The sequence below is a fragment of the Rhinoraja longicauda genome, chromosome 2 (genome assembly GCF_053455715.1).
Source record: "Rhinoraja longicauda isolate Sanriku21f chromosome 2, sRhiLon1.1, whole genome shotgun sequence".
NCBI classification, from domain to species: Eukaryota; Metazoa; Chordata; class Chondrichthyes; order Rajiformes; family Arhynchobatidae; genus Rhinoraja; species Rhinoraja longicauda.
In genome coordinates this window covers 18,037,228-18,056,518 of record NC_135954.1, presented here as the reverse complement: position 1 = coordinate 18,056,518, position 19,291 = coordinate 18,037,228, and the positions used below count along the sequence as shown (strand labels likewise).

The following is a 19,291-nucleotide window of genomic DNA, read 5'->3' as shown; positions in this document are numbered from 1 at the left end:
GCTCATGCCGACCAACATGCCCCATCCACACCAGTCCCACCTGCCTGTGTATGGCCCATATCCTTCTAAACCTGTCCTATCCATGTATCTGTCCAAATGTTTTATTAAACGTTGTGATAGTACCAAGCATCATACAAGAATGAAATGTAGCCACCCTCTCCTGTCTGGAAATCTATGTTCTTGGGTAGATTAGATTACGCATGACTGTAAAAACATAACAGTGGTTCAGTTTGTTAACAGCACTGACCACGAAGCGTGGATTTTGGAGCAAGATATCAGCAAGAGAGCGCTGAGCTTCTGCCTCAAGGACAAAAGCAGGAACTCAGTGGAAGAGAATAAAAACAAATTAAATCTCCTCAGTTGCAGGACCACTTGAACATAATGCATCTTTTAACTTGACCAGGTTATATTCTATTTTCATTGGCGGCTGTATCTTCAAAAGTTCTGTTCCACAGCTCTGGAATTTCCTCCCTATTTTTTGTTCTGCCCCACCATCTCTTTCTTAAAACCTTTCTCTTAGCCCATGCATTGATCACCTGCTCAAACATGTGGTTCCATGTCAATTGTTCCTCCAAACATTCCTGTGATTTCTATCAATGTCAAGTGAGTTCTTGTTCTGACAGCATCTTTCTCAAACAAAGCTGACTATAAAAAGTTGAATGTTTTTCATGTGCCCAAGATTGAACTTTCATATGCAATATTGTCTTAAGCAATTTGTAATAAAATTCTCTCATAAAATTTGCAAACTAAACAACGAGGCGACATATCAGAACGTTAGGATTTTGAGCCAAGCATTTTTGAAAAAATGCACGACAGTTTCTTCAGTTTTCAATAAAAAAATCACAAATATGCATTTTGTGTAATCTTGTGAGTCAATTGATTGATCAAACAGTGGGGCATATTTTTCTGCAGGCCTGCCTGTACGTTGTGCAGATTGCCACAAGACCAAGGAGGAGAGGGTGAGGGCTCTCGTTTAATGACAGTATGGATGAGATCATGGTCTTTGAACTGCAGTGGTACTTTGTATTCCTCCTGGCCTGGGCCCTTATCCTGGATACTATGGCGTGGAAAGGCATGTGTTTGCAAATAGTCTGTTTGCTGATCACTGTGAGAACAGTGGGAATGGGTGTTTCTCTGTGAACTGAAGTGAACCATGTCCATTCCTTGCTTGGAAGGTCTGTTGTGATTGCAACCACTGCCCCCCATCCACAGGCCGCTGCCACTGGCTGTGCTGGCTCCACTGAGTGGAGTTGGCAGGTGAGCTTTCAGTTTCTCACAGGGTGATATTTGCTCCAGCATGTTGGGATCGCAATTTAACTGTGGCTGTCCTGGGAAGCTCGCCACCATCCTTTTTCCCATTTCGTTGTCAACCCAGAGGTGACTTGAGGATTCCACAGTCCCACATAGTCCATTGTGCAACTCCACATTATACTCGCTTTTGACTTGCACTCCTTGGAACATTTCCGCATTGTTACAATACTCCGTGGGAAGCTCCTTCAACCTATGACTAATGGGATTGCCCAGTGCTGTGACATCTTCTGATTTGCAGCTTTCGATTGGGTAACTCTCTAGATCAGTGGAGTGCAAGTCAAACAGTTGGCTCTGCTGCACCTTCTCTCCGACAGCCCGGATGTTCTGCATTACGTTTTGAAAGTTGGTTAGTGTGTTATCCCTGAGCTGAGGCTCGGTTAGCGATCTATTTCTACCACAGAAGCGTTTAGCCACTCGAGCAGGATCATTATTTATTCTCCCCACGGGTCTCAGGAGACCGTGCAGGTTTGATGGGCCTCTACTGTATTCTGATACCCATAAATCATCTGCAATGGGAACCTTTGCAGGTCTAGTAAATGATGTGCAAAAATTGAGTGGCTCATTCTGGCTGACACCACCTTCATTTCTAGCATATTTCTCCTCTTTTCCTTCTTTTGCTGGGGGCTGCTCGTAGAGTTGTTTTAGTTGCAAAGATGTATCACTACAGTTGCTGTACACATATCCATTGGTGCTGTCTGTTTGTTCAGTTCCCAAGTGGTTCCTGAGATGCTCTTCCTTAGATCTTTCTGTCTCCCTGTAGGAAATCAAAACCATTAATATAACATGCACACAACATGCTGCTGCACTGTTAACAGCATTTCAAATACAGTCCCCCAACACTTTAAATATTTGCTTTTAGATTTTTTTTTTAGATTTTTAGATTTAGAGATACAGCTCGGAAACAGGCCCTTCAGCCCACCGAGTCCGCGCCACCCAGCGATCCCCGCACATTAACACTATCCTACACACACTAGGGACAATTTTTACATTTACCCAGTCAATTAACCTACATACCTGTACGTCTTTGGAGTGTGGGAGGAAACCGAAGATCTCGGAGAAAACCCACGCAGGTCACGGGGAGAACGTACAAACTCCTTACAGTGCAGCGCCCGTAGTCAAGATCGAACCTGAGTCTCCGGCACTGACATTCGCTGTAAGGCAGCAACTCTACCGCTGCGCCACCGTGCCACCATGCTGGTAACCTGTGCATGTTTTAAAACATGCATTCATCAACACTGGCTAAAAGTGAGATGGTCACACCCAAGAGAGGCAGAAAATAATTGGTTGATAACCAGGAAAGGAAAAGGCAGTAACGAGAAAGACATTTCCCTTGAAGACAAGTATACTCATTTGGATACTGTTAGAGGATGGGGGGTATGACTGTTTAGAAGCAGCTGCAACAGTCAGCTCTGTGACTGGCTCTGCGGCACTAAATGAAGTCAAACAGATCGATTGTGATAAAAGACTCGTATGTTAGAGGGACAGAGAAAAAGTTGTGGTTTCAAACAGGACTCCAGGATGGTGTGTTGCCTAGGAGTCTCCAGGATGTCTTGGAGTGGCTGTAAAACATTCTCGGAGGGGGGGGGGGGGGGGAGGTGAGCAAAAAGGTTAAATAACTGGACCTCAATTGTTGTCATCCCTGGAATACTCCCAGTGCTATGTGCTAGTGAGAGTAGGAATAGGAGGAGAGGACAGATGAATACATGACTAAGTAGATGGTGACAGGACAAAGATTCAGATTTTTGGACCACTGGGATCTCTTCTAGGGCAGAGGTAACCTGCATAAGAACAATGGGTTGCACCTAAACTGGAGTGGAGTCTCTGAAAGAAAGCTTTTTGCATGTTGGCCTTCAGCAGTCAGGGTTTAAGTATAGACATTGGAACATTAATTTACAGCTGTTCAAGACGTTGGTGAAACCGTACTTGGAGTATTGTGTTCAGTTTTGGTCACCTTGCTATAGGAAAGATGTCAGTAGGCTGGAAAAAGTGCAGAGAATATTTAAGATGTTGCCAGGACTTGTGGTCCTGAGCTATAGGGAGAGGTTGTGTAAGCTAGATATTTATAGCTTGGAGCGCAAGAAACTGAGGGGGATCTTATAGAGGTGTATAAAATTATGAGTGGTATAGATAGGGTGAATGCATATAGTCTTTTTCCTATGGCAGCAGAATCAAGAACTAGAGGACATGGGTTTATGGTGAGGGGAAAGATTTAATAGGAGCCTGAGGAGCAACTTTTTCATACAGAGAATGGTGAGTATATGAAATGAGCTGCTAGAGGAAGTAGTTGAGGCAGGTACAATACCAACATTTAAAAGGCATTTGGTTAAGTACATGGATAGGAAAGGTTTGGATGGATGTGGGCCAAACACGGACAAATGGGAGGGTCTCGACCCGAAACGTCACCCATTCCTTCTCTCCTTCTCTTCCTCCTGTCCCACTGAATTACTCCAGCATTTTGTGTATATCTACGGACAAATGGGACTAGCTTAGATGGAACATCTTGGCTGGCATGGATAGGTTGAGCTATATGACACTATGACACAATGACTTTAAATTATCCACATCAATTAACCATTTTTTATTAACAGCAGTTTCAGAGATGCTTGTCAGTGTTAGGATTGGTAATTGTTGGGATTACTATTTCACACATTGTCAATGCAAAAACACACAAGTATAAATAAATCAGTAGAATCTCATTAATGTTGAATTACATGAATACTTAAACACAGCTAAACCCATTATAGGTAGTGTAAGGTTACAACAATAATGACAACACCTTTAATAGAACGAACATGTGTTCCAGGGTAATCGAAGAAGCATTATGAAAATAAAACTGTTACTGAACTGCACAAGGAGATTTAAAGCACATGGCTTGATCAGAAGGGTAGGCTTAAAGGAGAATAAAGACTCAAGTCATACAGCTGAGAAACACCCTTCAGCTCATCAGGCCCAAGACAATCATCAAACACCCATTTACTCTTAATCCTGAATGAATATGATTTTATTCTCCCCACTTTCCCATCCACAAATTCCAACACACAACTGCTCAATGAAGGCAATTTACAGAGGTCAATTAACCTGCCAATCTATGTCTTTGGCATGTGGGAGGAAACTGAAACACCTGGAGGAGAAACACATGGTTATAAAGAGAATGTGCAAACTGCAAACTGGCAGCACCCACAGGTTACGATTGAACCCAGGTCACTGTAAGAGTGAGGTTGTAGTTCTGCTACTGTGCTCGTGTAATTGTGCCAGAAGAGGCCTAACTACAAAGAAAAAGGAAGAGACTATTCAGCCTCTTAGCTATTAGCTGCCTTTTGGGAAACTGACACTGTTCTTCGGATGCGGTTGTTGAAGGCCGGCACAATGAAGAGAAATGGAAGGGAACCAAGAATTGACCCATGGGATAAACATAGAAAATAGGTGCAGGGGGAGGCCATTGGGACCTTCGAGCCAGCACCGCCATTCATTGTGATCATGGCTGATCATCCACAATCAGTAACCTGTGCCTGCCTTCTCCCCATATCCCCCTGATTCCACTAGCCCCTAGAGCCCTATCTAACTCTCTTTTAAATTCATCCAGTGAATTGGCCTCCACTGCCTTCTGTGGCAGAGAATCCCACAAATTCACAACTCTCTGGGTGAAAAAGTTTCTTCTCACCTCAGTTTTAAATGGCCTCCCCTTTATTCTTAGACTGTGGCCCCTTGTTCTGGACCCCCCCAACATTGGGAACATTTTTCCTGCATCTAGCTTGTCCAGTCCTTTTATAATTTTATACGTCTCTATAAGATCCCCTCTTATCCTTCTAAACTCCAGTGAATACAAGCCCAGTCTTTCCAATCTTTCCTCATAACAGTTCCACCATCCCAAGGATTAACCTCGTGAACCTACGCTGCACTGCCTCAATAGCAAGGACGCCCTTCCACAAATTAGGAGACCAAAACTGCACACTATACTCCAGATGTGATCTCGCCAGGGCCCTCTACAACTGCAGAAGGACCTGTTTGCTCCTATACTCACAATGTTCTCATGAAATATCTTTAATTCTTTAATTTATCAGCGTGGTTGTGGGAAGAAAAGCCATTGCTGGTGATTCATTGCCATTGGCTGGATAGATAAGAATGTAGTCCTATCTACAGTACATGTAAAATGGAGCTGAGGTATTAGACGAAGAAGGTGTGGTCAATCACATCAAAGATCTCAAACTGGTTCTCAAGGCTACCTTCCCCACATTGATAACTGCCCTTGATTAGACAATATTGTGACAATGGTTAAAATTTGATTGGAAGGTTCCAAAAATACCCAGGTAAAATACAGGCAAGTTTGAGAAACTGTCACTAGTTGCAGATTGCAGCACATAAGTGCACAATTGTGCAAACACCCAAGAATTAAAGATATATCCTGAGAACATTGTTCCCAGCAATCTAGCCAACAAATCATCAAATTTCTGTTCTTTTACAAATTATTTTAACTGTTTTACTTATTTGTTCAAAGACAACATGCAGTAGAGTTAGTGAGATGTTATAAATGAAGAACAATTCGAATAGAAATACTATTAAAAATAGATAACTTACTTGAGGTTCTCTTGAGGCACTGTGGCATATTCTGTAGACTTGTTTCTATGGGGCAGATGTCCGTTAGCTTGGAACCAAACCCACTGACCTTCTTTAGTGAGCACCCTGAAGACGGTGAGACCATTTTCTCCAGTATTCATCACTGTGGGAATATGAACATTTTTTAAACAAACATGATCTGTTTCATTCCATTCAGCATTCCTGCATTTAATCGCTACGGATCGTCATAAAAATATTTTAATAAGGTGCTTGAAGAGATATTGCTCAAAAACCTGGTCAATGAGGGTTTTAGGAAAGAGAGTCAGGAAGGTTTAGGAACAAACTTACTTCGGATTTGATTCTCTGCACGGTATAGGACATCCGTAAAGTGGAGGTAATTGCCACCCGATCTTGTTCGGTGCTCTGCATCTGACCAACCCGCAATTGCTTTGCTCCTGAGAATATCACAAGGGACAGAATCTAACTTAGACTAATGTAATTTTCTGCATTGTTCAATGTTCAGTTCTCTGCATTGCACTTCAGCACCTTTAGTATGGCTTGACATTTTAAACTTGGTTTTAACAGATAAAAGCCGAGAAAAATATCACTGACAGTACATCTCAAAAGTCAGCTCCATTTTCACCGATTAAACTCTGTGCTAAGAATATCAAACAGAATTCACACTGCCTTTCATTTTGCTTTCAAAATACTGTATGTCTCTTTCAAATTACTCATATAACACTCTGACCAGTCCCAATTGTTTATGGCATGCTATAATTAGAGGCAGGATTATGGGGTTAGAGACAAGAAAAGAATAATAATAATAATAATAATAATACATTTTATTTATATAGCGCTTTTCATATACTCAAAGACGCTTTACAGAGATTTTGAGAGCATAGGGGAAATGAATAAATAGATAAATAAGTAAATAAATAAATGAACAGAGAAAGGAGACAGAAGGTGAGGTGAGGTGAGGTGACCTTCAGTGGTTGAAGGCAGTACTGAACAGGTGAATAGACTGAATGTTGGATCAAATCAGAAAACTATATGTAATTAGATTCAAGATTCAAGATTCAAGATTCAAGATAGCTTTATTTGTCATCCAACACTGGAAGAAAATGAAGATTTAATCTTATTTAGATAAAGCCTGGACTGGCGTCCAATTTAAATTTAGTTGTTCTTTATTAAACTTGTAAGTTGAAGTATTTTAATATCTGCATTTGTTCAATACATGAAAATACTTAATTTTACCATGATAACACTGAAAAACAAAAACCATGTCAGAACCAAAAACAGAACATTGAAATGAAAATAAGAATGGATTATATGCGGTGAAGTAATTGAGACAATGAAGATAATTTGATTGAGTTGACAGAAGGTTCCCATTTTTGATGGGACGCTCGGAATAAGCCAACCTTGAAATCTGTGCTCAGCTGTTCATGACACACTTTTTTGACACACAATAATGAAAATCTGGAGCTTTCTCCCAAAGAAAATGTGGAGCGATGCTATTAAAAGTTGGAAAGGTAAGGTTTAACTAAAGAAGACCATTAAAGCCCACAGTACCACGGCAGGTAGAGAGAGTTAAAGAGTAGCCCAACTGTGATTTAAATGAAAGGTAGAGAAGGCTGGAGGCAGAGGAAATTTGCACTCTGCGGCCTGGGTTCTGGGACCCTTGCTCTATTATATGAAAAATGGGGAATTTGAAGTCCAGACTTCATGGGTGCAGACTTTCCAAGATAAGTGGGGTTTTTTGCATGTGAGGTATTGTGGCTGTTTGGTTTGGCTGATAAAAAGGGTGAATGGGCCCAGCAGTTCCACTGACCAAAAACACCTGCTGTCCTTACCACACCAACAATCACTGTCTCCAAATGATCTTCAGCTCTAGGGGATCCTAGAGCTCCATGTGACAAGTAGTCAATTCCTCCAGTCTTACACCATCTGTGAGATTCAGCCATTTCCATTTCATTTCAGCCATTACATCTTTCCTTGTGCAGTTTCTTCAAACCTGATATGCTAAGCTAGCCCCTAACTTCTTGTGTAAGATACTCTGGGAGGTCAGGCTCACAAAATAAAGAACTAAAAACCATGCCACATTAAACTCCCGCAGACTTACACATCCTGCATTCACAGAGCACACTTAAAATACATGGACCCGAAACGTCACCTATCCATGTTCTCCAGAGATGTTGCCTGAAATGCTGCGTTACTCCAACACTGTGTACAAAATTAAAGTGGTTGCTCCACAGATCGGCAGCCAAACGATGAATCAGGTTTAAGAGGAAATAAAATATGCACAAAAAGGGACAAATTGAGGTGATAGCATTTTACTTAACTTTATGCTGTCTGTAAAAATAAGTGTAAAAATCATCTCGAAAGAGAATAATTGCTGGGTTTTATTGTTTTTCACTTTTGCTACATTCGTGTTATACTGATGTTGTCCCAGCTGTCAACAGCAGATGGTGATGTTGATCCTTGCACATTCACTTGGTGAAAATACTCCTTTGAAATGTTTTGAAATGGGCAAGGGGTGAGAAACTAGGGGAATGAAAAAAAAGTGGAGCAGGCTGGAAACACTGATTTCATCATCATCGGTGAACAGACAAGATGACATTTTGTATTTGGAAAGTATGGCAAAAGATTGAAGATCTTGCTCTTGCCTGCCTACAATTTTAACAGACACAATTTGTGTTATGTTTGGGTTCAGTTTAGAGAAATAGTGTAGAAACAGGCCCTTCAGCCCACTGTCCGCGCCGACCAGCGATCCCCGTACACTAGCATTATCCTACACACTAGGGACAATTTACAATTCTCACTGAAACCAATTAACCTACAAACCTGTACTTTTTTAGAATGTGGGAGGAAACCAGAGTTCCCAGAGAAACCCACTGAGAGAAGGTACAAAGTCTGTACTGGCAGCTCCCATAGTCAGGATCGAACCTGGGTCTCTGGCGCTGTAAGGCAGCGACTCTACCGCTGCGCCACCATGCTGCCCTGTGTCTCTTTAATGAATATTCAAATCACTGGCCAATAAATCATATTTGAGCAGGTAAAACCAGGAAGAAGCAGGAATTCTTCAGAAAATAGGGAATTAATTGTTGAACAGGCAGCCAAATGTCTTGATGCCTTTATACAACATCATTGTGTCTGCTCTTCCCTCCACCCACTCCCCACAACTCAGGTATATAGACTGCCATAACCCATGAGATACAGCACGTTTTGAACCAGGTCATGATTCAGTCCCAATTGTTTTAAGAAAGAGTGAGGTGAATGTGGCATCTCGATCGCTTTGGGAGCCAGCTAGCTGCCCAACACTTGCTAAATCCTTGATGGATGACTTCCAATGATAACTCCTCTGTCTGAGGTTGGATGTCAGGAAGAGGTGGGGGAGATGGATCTCAAGAGGCAGAAAAAATCAATGGCCCAGAAATTGGGCCAATTTGTGCAAGTTTTTTTAATGCACAAATTGTATGCACAAGTGCCCTTTTATTCTTATTAGTTTCCACTACCAATCATTTCCAGCTCAATTAGCTCTCATTGGGAAATTGGCTCTGGCACTGCCATTCATGATTCCCTTGAGGTGTTTACATCTCCCCAGCAGCTGTCATGCAGCTTAAAGATATAGTTTTGAACATCAGCCATTTCTGTATTTACTGAACTAAGATGATGCACAAGCAAGCAACTTACAGCTTTGTTTTTCCGTTACATTAAAGGACCATACTTTGTAGCAGACCATTAAAGAGATGAGAATGAAATGGTTCCTCACTTGATCTTGATGGTTAACTTGCGGTTTTCACACATTCCCTTTCCATTGTGTAGAAGGATCACCATGTCCCTGTGATGACCACAGTGAAGTGTGCTGTGATGTCTGTGTGACTGGTAAGTAACCTCACAGTGATGTGGGGCTACTTGTGGCACAAGACCAAATCAACCGATTGGATTGCGTGATTGCTGTTTCCATCTGCCTGTGCTGTCCTTCATCTCTAAGGCAGCCTATTCCTCAGTTGTAAGGTCTGGCAACCTTCCCACAGTTCACTACTGCCGGGATGTGGTGGCTGTGTGCCGATGAATCAATGTGCACCATTTAAAGTAACTGTGTCCAATGCTTTCAATAGACACTTAAGTGGGCAGTAGCACTATACACAATGTGTGTTAAGCATGTCAAGAGCAAACTACAATCTCTAGGCGCATATATTGGCACCATTTTCACATCAACATTGTTTGCCGAAGGGCCTGTTCATGTACTGTTCTATGTTCTATTTTCACAGTTCTGAAGCAAAGCCTTTGTGACCACGTTGTTTATTCTATTTCTGATGCCTGCATCCAAAGAGACTTTACCAATGTAGAGATAGGGTTGTGTTTATGTTACTGAGTTAGTGGTTCTGTGGTTTGGTTTAATAATCCAAACAGCTGTAGTTCAAACCCAACAAAATAAATTAAAAACACGAGAAGTAAATGCCAGCCTTGCTAGTGATATTTATAAATAATGAATGATTAATAGATGCCATGGTTATGTTTTTAAATAAGGTTTTGTTTTCTATTTGGCTCAAGGGTTGCTGGTCAGGCCAGTATTCATTGTTCAACCTTTTGCTCTTTGAGCTGTAGTTTGATATAATTGAATATAACACAAAACGCTGGAGTAACTCAGCGGGACAGGCAACATCTCTGGAGAGAAGGAATGGGTGACGTTTCGGGTCGAGACCCGTCTTCAGACTGAACGTCAGGGGAGGGGAAGGAGGGGATACAGAGATAAGGAAGTGCAAAGTATGAGAATGAGACATCAAAGGGGGTGGAGATCAAGAAAAATGTGGAATAGATCCTTGTTAGCTGGGAGAACGTAATAACAAAGCAAACAGATAAAATGTAATCAGGGACAGTCAGACTGGTCGGAGAACTGGGAAGGGGGAGCGATGGAGAGAGAGGGAAAGCAAGGGTTACTTGAAGTTAGAGAAGTCAATATTCATACCGCTGGGGTGTAAGCTGCCCAAGCAAAATATGAAGTGTTGTTCCGCCAATTTGCGCTGTGCCTCACTCTGACAATGGAGGAGATCCAGGACAGAAAGGTCCATGTGGGAAAGGGAGGGGAGTTAAAGTTGTTAGCAACTGGGAGATCAGGTAGGTTTAGGCGGACTGAGCAGAGATATTCAACAAAACGATCGGCGAGCCTGCGCTTGGTCTATGATTGAATGATTGGTTTGATCACTTCAGAGGGCAGTTAAAGTAAACCATGACGGTTTGTGACCGGAGTCACGTGTACCTCAGAATTGATGTGGCTGACAGGTACATTCTGTAAAGGACATTAGCAATCTGATTTTTATTGGACAATGAGGATCTGGATTAAAGGCCCCAAGGCAATATCAGGCAAGAAGGAAGCTAAGACTTTTGTACACAAGGCCCAATCTCTCAGATCATCCATCATTGTGGAAAAGTTGCTGCAGCAGAGGTTGGAGAAAGGACTATTTGGGGATTGGGACAGAGGTGTCCATAATGTTCTGCTAGATGACGGTGGGCCGGGGTGTGGGGTGGGGAGGTAGGAAGGGTGTGGGAATGTTAAATAAAAAGAGAAGTTTAAAGACACATCAGAGTCTCTAGCAGCAGGGAGAAAGGGGTAGATCTTTATCTAATACGGAGACAACCTCAACCCTCAGTTTAGGTTCTACCTCATTGTTTAGATGGTCCTAACATGTAGGGACAAGCCTTTTTGATGACCTTGACCCATCAGTATCTCACAGGCAACCATCCAATCATGGTCTTTTGCTCCAATCTGAAATTGGCCTCCAAACCCCAATATCTGGAAAATGCTGAGAAACCGTCCCTCAGCAATCTTTGTAGAATTCCTATGGTCATCTAGATTTCGACACAAAGCATTTTATTTCAAAAGCCCTTTATTTCAAATTTCATCACACTAAATTCAAATTCTCAAATGGTTTTGGTGCAATGTGAATCCATGCACTCTAGATTATAGAAAACATAGAAAATAGGTGCAGGAGAAGCTTTGTGTCATCCGCAAACTTGCTAGTGTTACTTCTAATTCCATCACCCAAATCATTAATATATATTGTAAATAGTTGCGGCACTCCACTCTCCACTGACTGCCATTCTGAAAAGGACCCGTTTATTCCTACTCTTTGCTTCGTGTCTGCCAACCAATTCTCTATCCATGTCAATACCGTACCCCAATACCATGTGCTCTAATTTTGCTCACCAACCTCCCGTGTGGTACCTTATCAAAGGCTTTCTGAAAGTCTAGATACACTACATCCACTGGCTCTCCTTCATCCATTTTACTTGTCACATCCTCAAAAAATTCCAGAACATTAGTCAACCAGGATTTCCCCTTCATAAATCCATGCTGACTTGGACCAATCCTTTTACCGCTATCCAAATGCGCCGTTATTACCTCTTTAATAATTGACTCCAGCATCTTCCCCACCACCGGTGTCAGGCTAACTGGTCTATAATTCCCTTATGTTACTTATATGGTCTCTACAAAGCCGTAAGGACACAAGAAACGGCAGGTGCTAGAATCTTGAGCAAAGCACAAAAGCTCAAAAGAATCCAACGGGCCAGGCAACATCTGTGGAGAGAATGGACAGACGATGTTTCTGCTTGGGTTCCTTGTTCAGACGAATGGAGTATGGAGGAGAAACTTGACAAAAAGAGGTGGGGGTGGGGCAAAGCTGGCAAGCAATAGGTGGATATAGGTGAGAGGGTGATTGGCTAGTGGGTGCAAGTGCCCAAGGCAAGAAGTCAAAAGGAGACAAAAGGGTGTTAGATAAAGAAAAAAGAGGAGGATTGAAATGTAAAACTGGAGGGAGGGATGGGATGGGGGAAGAGGAAAGAGGGAAGATAAATGCGAAATATGAGACCCGGTGATGGGAGATGAGTGTACGGAGGAGGGAAAAGGAGTGAGGTGATTAAGGTGACTAAGGTGGTGGGAGAAATGTATGCGCACTGAAGCGAGGGGGTGGGGGAAAGAGAGTGGAGTAGGGGGCTATTACTTGAAATTGTTCATACCTTTGGGCTGTAAGCTACCCAAGCAGAATAAGAGATGCTGTTCTTCCAGTTTGTGTGTGGCCTCACTCTGGCAATGGAGGAGGTCAGAAGAATCAGTAGGGGAATGGGAAGGGGAGTTAAAAAAGTTGGCAACCGAGAGCTCCAGCAAGCCTTGGCAGGCAGAGCGCAAGTGGTCGTTCTACTCTTGGTCTTGCTGATGTGAAGGAGGCCACATCTGGAGCACCGAATGCAATAGTGGAGATTGGAGGAAGTCCACATGAACCTGGCTCACCTGTATTGTGTGTTTGCCTTCAAGCCAACAATTTCTATGCAACTCACCCAAATGATCTCAAACATTAAACGCAGTTTCTGCTCTGATACTTGCCTCATTAATTAAAACCCACTTCATAGAACCAGTGATTTATAAAGCACTGAACCTGGTTTAGGATAAGGGGGAAGTCTTTTAGGACCGAGATGAGAAAACATTTCTTCACACAGAGAGTGGTGAGTCTGTGGAATTCTTTGCCACAGAAGGTAGTTGAGGCCAGTTCATTGGCTATATTTAAGAGGGAGTTAGATGTGGCCCTTTTTGCTAAAGGGGTCAGGGGGTATGGAGAGAAGGCAGGTACGGGTTACTGAGCTGGATGATCAGCCATGATCATATTGAATGGCGGTGCAGGCTCGAAGGGCCGAATGGCCTACTCCTGCACCTATTTTCTATGTTTCTATGTTTCAATGTTTGTACTAATTATTTGAACAAACTAACCAATTAGTTTCATTTCTGTGGATTTCTCTCAAAAGCCTGAAACTTTTTTCTTTGCCGGTGTATGCCAAATACCCTTTAAAAATTTACTCAGGAATCTCGTTGCATCAACCGTTCACGCAGGCACTTCCAGACGACTGGGACCTTGTCACTTACTTTGCTCCAAGTGTCACTGGGCTGAGATCCAGCCTGTGCTTTGTCTTGAGGAGCAAGCTCTTCAACTTCATTTCACCGATGGAAGGGAGCAGCAGAGGTACAGCGATGCAAAACAACCCCAGCTGTGGCGGAAGGGAGACACCAGACCGGTCTTTCTTTCTCTGTCCCTGGAGATACTTCAGTCTGCCTTGGAACTTCATCGTCTGTCGTGGGAAAGGTGGGTGGGTGTAAAATGAGGGATGGAGTAGGGAGGGAATAAAATCATGGAAAAAGTTAATGAACATGAAATCTAAAAACAGGAATTAGTTTAGAGGAAACTAGGTAACGCGGTCCCTAGAATAAAGAAAATTAAGGGTGATTGAAAAGATATGTTTAAAGAATTCGATAGGGTCGATAGAAAGAAACTACCTCTGGTAATGGTGATCAGAGCATGAAGGTGTACTCTTAAAATTAGAATTGGGCTGGTGAGGAATGATGTCAAGAAGTGCTTCTTCATGGGAAAGTTAATGAGTTTTCTTGAATAAAAAGGTGCTGGGACAAAGGTGCTGGGCGGCACGGTAGCGCAGCGGTAGAGTTGCTGCTTTACAGCGAATGCAGCGCCGGAGACTCAGGTTCGATCCTGACTACGGGTGCTGCACTGTAAGGAGTTTGTACGTTCTCCCCGTGACCTGCGTGGGTTTTCTCCGAGATCTTCGGTTTCCTCCCACACTCCAAAGACGTACAGGTATGTAGGTTAATTGGCTGGGTAAATGTAAAAATTGTCCCTAGTGGGTGTAGGATAGTGTTAATGTGCGGGGATCACTGGGCGGCACGGACTTGGAGGGCCGAAAAGGCCTGTTTCCGGCTGTATATATATGATATGATATGATATGATATGATATGATATGATATGATAAATGTATATCTCTAAACTCTGTTCAATAGATTATTTTTAAGGGAAAGCATTAAGGATAGTGGAATTATGGAAGGAAGAGAGAACTAAGATACAGATCACCCTGATCTAATCAAACAATAGATGACCTACAAGGAGTGAACTGGAGAGAGATTGAAGCGAGAATTCCTGTTGAGGCAGCAAGAAGGACCAGACAGAGTTAGAAGGGCAAGATCCAAAGGGCAAGAAGTACAGAATCACAGAATCGTACAGCACAGAAACAGGTCCTTCTCTCATTGAGAGAGAAAAATGCTGCTCTTTTAAACTAAAGCATATTTCACATAGGTAGACACAAAATGCTGGAGTAACTCAACGGGTCAGACAGCATCCCGGGAGAGAAGGAATGGGTGACGTTTCGGGTCGAGACCCTTCTTCAGACTGAAATGCCAATGAAAATACTATCCTTCCAATATTAATTCTGCTGAGAGATATGGTGGCAGTGGCCAGGCACTGTTTTATTAAGGTGATGAAATCTGATTGCTGTTAAATAATCGCAGGATAATCTGTGGTTGGACTAATTTGGACTAATTTGTTCAAATTTTCAAGTAATAGCTGAATGTAGTTAGAAGGTCCCTTTGTGCAATCATATCTGGTGTGTACAGCTTCAGATGGATCTGAAACACACAAATCAAAAGTTCCCACCACAGCACTAATTGCGGGCTCGCGATTCTAATTCTACTCATTTTTATCTGAAATCAATTGGCGGGCAGACTTTCTTTCTCGTGCGCTTCTCCCTCAACTGTTTACCTACCAGAAATCCCGAAGTGCTGTCCAAGAGGCAACGCACTCGGATGATGAAACAACGGTTCAGAAATGGAGAAAATTCCGGCGGTAAAACGTTGGGGTTGTAAACTTTGAAAGAACTCAGAAACTCCTCACCTGAAATTGGACAATAACACTGTTACACGTCGTGCAGCAAATGATCATCAGTCAGTACAGCATAGAAACGGCCCCTGAAGCCCACCACATCTACATCAACCTTTCAGCCGATTTACACTAATCCTGTTTGCGCACAAGCCTTCAGTGCCTTGCCTAGTTTAGTTTTGTTTATTGTTACGTATACCGAGGTACAGTGAAAAGCATTTTTATTACGTGCTACCCAGTCAGCAGAAAGACTACACATGATTACAATCAAGCTGTACACAGTGTACTGATGCAGGATAAAGTAAATAATGTTTGTTTAGTGCAAGATACAGTTCAGTGAAGTCTGATTAAAGATAGTCCGTGGGGCCTATCTTAGTGTGTGTAAATGCCTCTTAAATGTAGTAATTGTATTTGATTCCACCACCTTCTCTGGTAGTTCATTCCAGATATGAACCATTCTCTGTGTAAAAAATGTATCCTTCAGGTCATCTTTAAAACTCCTATCTCCCACCTTACAACCATGTCTTCATGCTTTTGATACTTTCAGGAGATCAAACAATAAGTAGGAGCCATCAGCTCACTCGGTGTATTTTTATGTTATGTAATGCATTCTCATACATTTCAGAACATCCAAAGTGATTTTTGTCAAGTGAGTTATAATCAGGGCTGATTGGTAACTGAGCAGAATAGCCATTTTCCATGCAATTAATCCAGCCCACCTTAGTGGCATAGTTCGAAAGAGGAACAATTCTCTCTGTTCTGTTTCAAATAGATCTGCAAGATCTTTAACACCCAACTTTATAGACAAGATACAATGCCAATTAATACTCATAAAACACTGCAACGTAGTATCTGTTTAGATTTTGGACTCAAATCCTGAAATGGTGCCTGAATCCATCATCTTCTGATTGAGAAATGTGATTAATTGAGCCAAGCTGACACATATTGATTGTCCCACTAGACCAAGTGGACCCGTTGGGCCCAAACCTCTCCTGCATTGGTGCAGCACCCTGTCCTCCCCCCCTCCCCTCCACCCCCCCCCTCCACTCCACCCCCCCCCCCCACCCCTCCACCCCCCCCACCCCCCCAATCTTCCCCTCCCTCCCACCTTCCCCTCCCTCCCGCTCCATTCCCCTCAACCTCCCTTATCCTCCCTCTTCCCCCTCCCTCCACCTCTCTCCCTCCCCCCCCTCTCTCCCTAGGAGATAGATTTACATTTAAAAATGTGAATAACTTTAAAAATATAACACCAATTTCAATGAAACTTCTTCCATTAGCACCAAAGGGACGACGGTGAGTAAGGTGGGCCTAAAATTGGTGCGCTATCATGTACCATTTTGGCTGTAGTTCAGGAACAAACAAACAAACAAACAAGAGTTTTACTATATAGATTTGGGATTTTCAAAGAAATTGTGAGTTTATACTTCTGTGAATCACCACACCCTATACTTCCCAAAAACAAATCATGGAAATCAATGTTTAAATCTGTTTGTAATTTGTAGGCTAGTTTCTTGTACCTACCTTGATAATCATCAGAATATGATTTAATCCCACCACAGGATGTCATTTTGAATGTGTGAAGGTGCAAAATGGGCATGAGAGAATTGTCAGCTCAGTAGACATCTTTCCATTCAAAGTCAATGCAGACGAATGAGGGGGATAAAAGTCAAAATGACCTTTCACCTTGTGATGTGATGTATACATGCAACAATATGGTAAAGCTGCTATATGATGTATACATGCAACACACCTCATGGGTTCTTTATTGAGGAGCTTCTAGCCTGATCTGAAGTACACTTGACTCCATCCCATTCTTTGTGTGGCCGTTTAATTTCAGGTGAAGGAATCTAGATGTTTATATGTTTGCTAAAAGATGAGTGTCACCATCACCCTTTCATCCAATTACAAACTAGACTTTTACTGTGAATGTAAAATGGAACGGGTTGCTCCTTGTATTTGATTGTACCCTAGGTGGGGAAGAGGGGTCGACATGGTTATGAGAAAGGAGATAGTTTGAATTTACTCACCGTTAGTTTCCTGCCCCAGAGGATCCTGCCCAGACAACTGCTGTGTTGGATTCATAGCCCAGTGTAGCTGCCTCTGGAACTCCTGTCGATCGTCGACATGGATGAAGTCGTACACGCTCTGGTGCAGCATGTCAGTCTACATGTACAAAAATAGACAAGTTACCTTGAAGCTGGCACCAATCAATGGGATTAAGTATTGGGTTTATGGGTATTGCAGATCAAATGATTCATGGGAGTTTAGTTTTTAGTGTAGAGATACAGTGCGGAAACAGGCCCTTCAGCCCACCGACCAGCGATCCCCGCACATTAACACTACCTACACATACTAGGGCCAATTTATACGTAAACCAAGCCAATTAACCTACAAACCTGTACGTCTTTGGAGTGTGGGAGGAAACCGAAGATCTCAGAGAAAACACACGCAGTCACTAGGAGAACGTACAAACTCCGTAAAGACAGCACCTGTAGTCGGGATCGAACTCGGGTCTCCGGCGCTGCAAGCGTTGTAAGTCAGCAACTTTACCGCTGCGCCACTGTGCCACCCCTTTATCCGGGAGGATAAATATATTTCAATTTGAAGAAGATACACCTGGTATAGCGTGGAATATAAAGGATCAGAACGTCGATATTGCTGCTGTTTTTTTTCTGGGATGGTCTTTGCTAATTCAGGCAACATAAAATAAATGTTCTTTCCTTTAGCCAAAAAATAATTTTCCTTTAACGTAAAATAAATTTTCCTTCATTTAGCCGAAGCATCAGTAAATGAGGGGCATAGACTTAAAATAACCGGTAGAAGGATTAAAGGAGTAACGAAGAAAAACACGTTCAACCAGAGACTGATGGGGTTTGAAAATCACTGCATGATGCAGCACGGGCATGTACAGCAAAATGGTCTTCTTTTTGGTCATACATTTTCTATGATTCTATAATTCTATTTCTCTTTGGTCTCATTGGGAAATGATCTCAGTAACAGTGAAGAGACAATGAGGCAGAGGACAATTGTACCAAAACATAATTCTCCCAAAACTACCCAAGATTCCTGGGATCACTCGATTTTTTTGTGGCACAGGGATGGGCTTTGATGGGAATACCAACATTTATCAATGGTGCCTAGTGGCCTTGAGAAGATGGTGAAAAACCTCATTCATGAAGCTCTGCGGAACATGTCGTGATAATGCCTTCACTGTTTCACAATGTTAACAGCTAGACACTACCTTGGTCTTGATCCAGTAACAATGACATGTTTACAAATGAGGAATGCGTGTGACTGAGATGGTATTGACAGGGTGGATGTGTAAAGGATGTTTCCTCTTATGAATGAACCTAGAACTTGACATCACTGCTAAAAAAATACGAGGCTAGGATTTGACAAAATCTTTTCACTGAGGGCCCATATCTTTGGACCTCACTTCCTCAAAGGGCAGTCAAAGCCGAGTCTTTGAATATTTTTAAGGCAGAGGTAGAAAGATTCTTGAGTTAAATGGAAATGTAGAATTAATGTTACATGGTCTCAGAAAAGATGCAGGTCTGATGACCTACTTCTTTTCCTAACTTGTTTGTTCACATGCAGACTGTAGGTGGCAGCATTTCTATGTCTCTGCTTCCCATTTTGTTCTTAAACGCGAATATTGAAGATTTGGAAGGATATTATTAAAGAACTCTTGGAAATGTGCTACAGTACATTTT

The 19,291-nt window shown here is 42.4% G+C and overlaps 1 protein-coding gene across 1 annotated transcript in view; it reads right to left on the bottom strand.

Moving 5' to 3' along the window:
• Nucleotides 1-840: 840 nt before the first annotated feature.
• The window catches only part of ahrra (aryl-hydrocarbon receptor repressor a), a 178,810-nt gene continuing 160,359 nt past the window's right edge, over nt 841-19,291 (bottom strand). The window contains exons 5-10 of the mRNA XM_078415540.1: nt 17,606-17,741; nt 15,466-15,593; nt 13,784-13,986; nt 6,214-6,320; nt 5,887-6,028; nt 841-2,065 (exon numbers count right to left, since the gene is read on the bottom strand). Coding sequence (XP_078271666.1) covers nt 841-2,065; nt 5,887-6,028; nt 6,214-6,320; nt 13,784-13,986; nt 15,466-15,593; nt 17,606-17,741 — 1,941 coding nt within the window. The remainder of the gene's footprint in view (nt 2,066-5,886; nt 6,029-6,213; nt 6,321-13,783; nt 13,987-15,465; nt 15,594-17,605; nt 17,742-19,291) is intronic.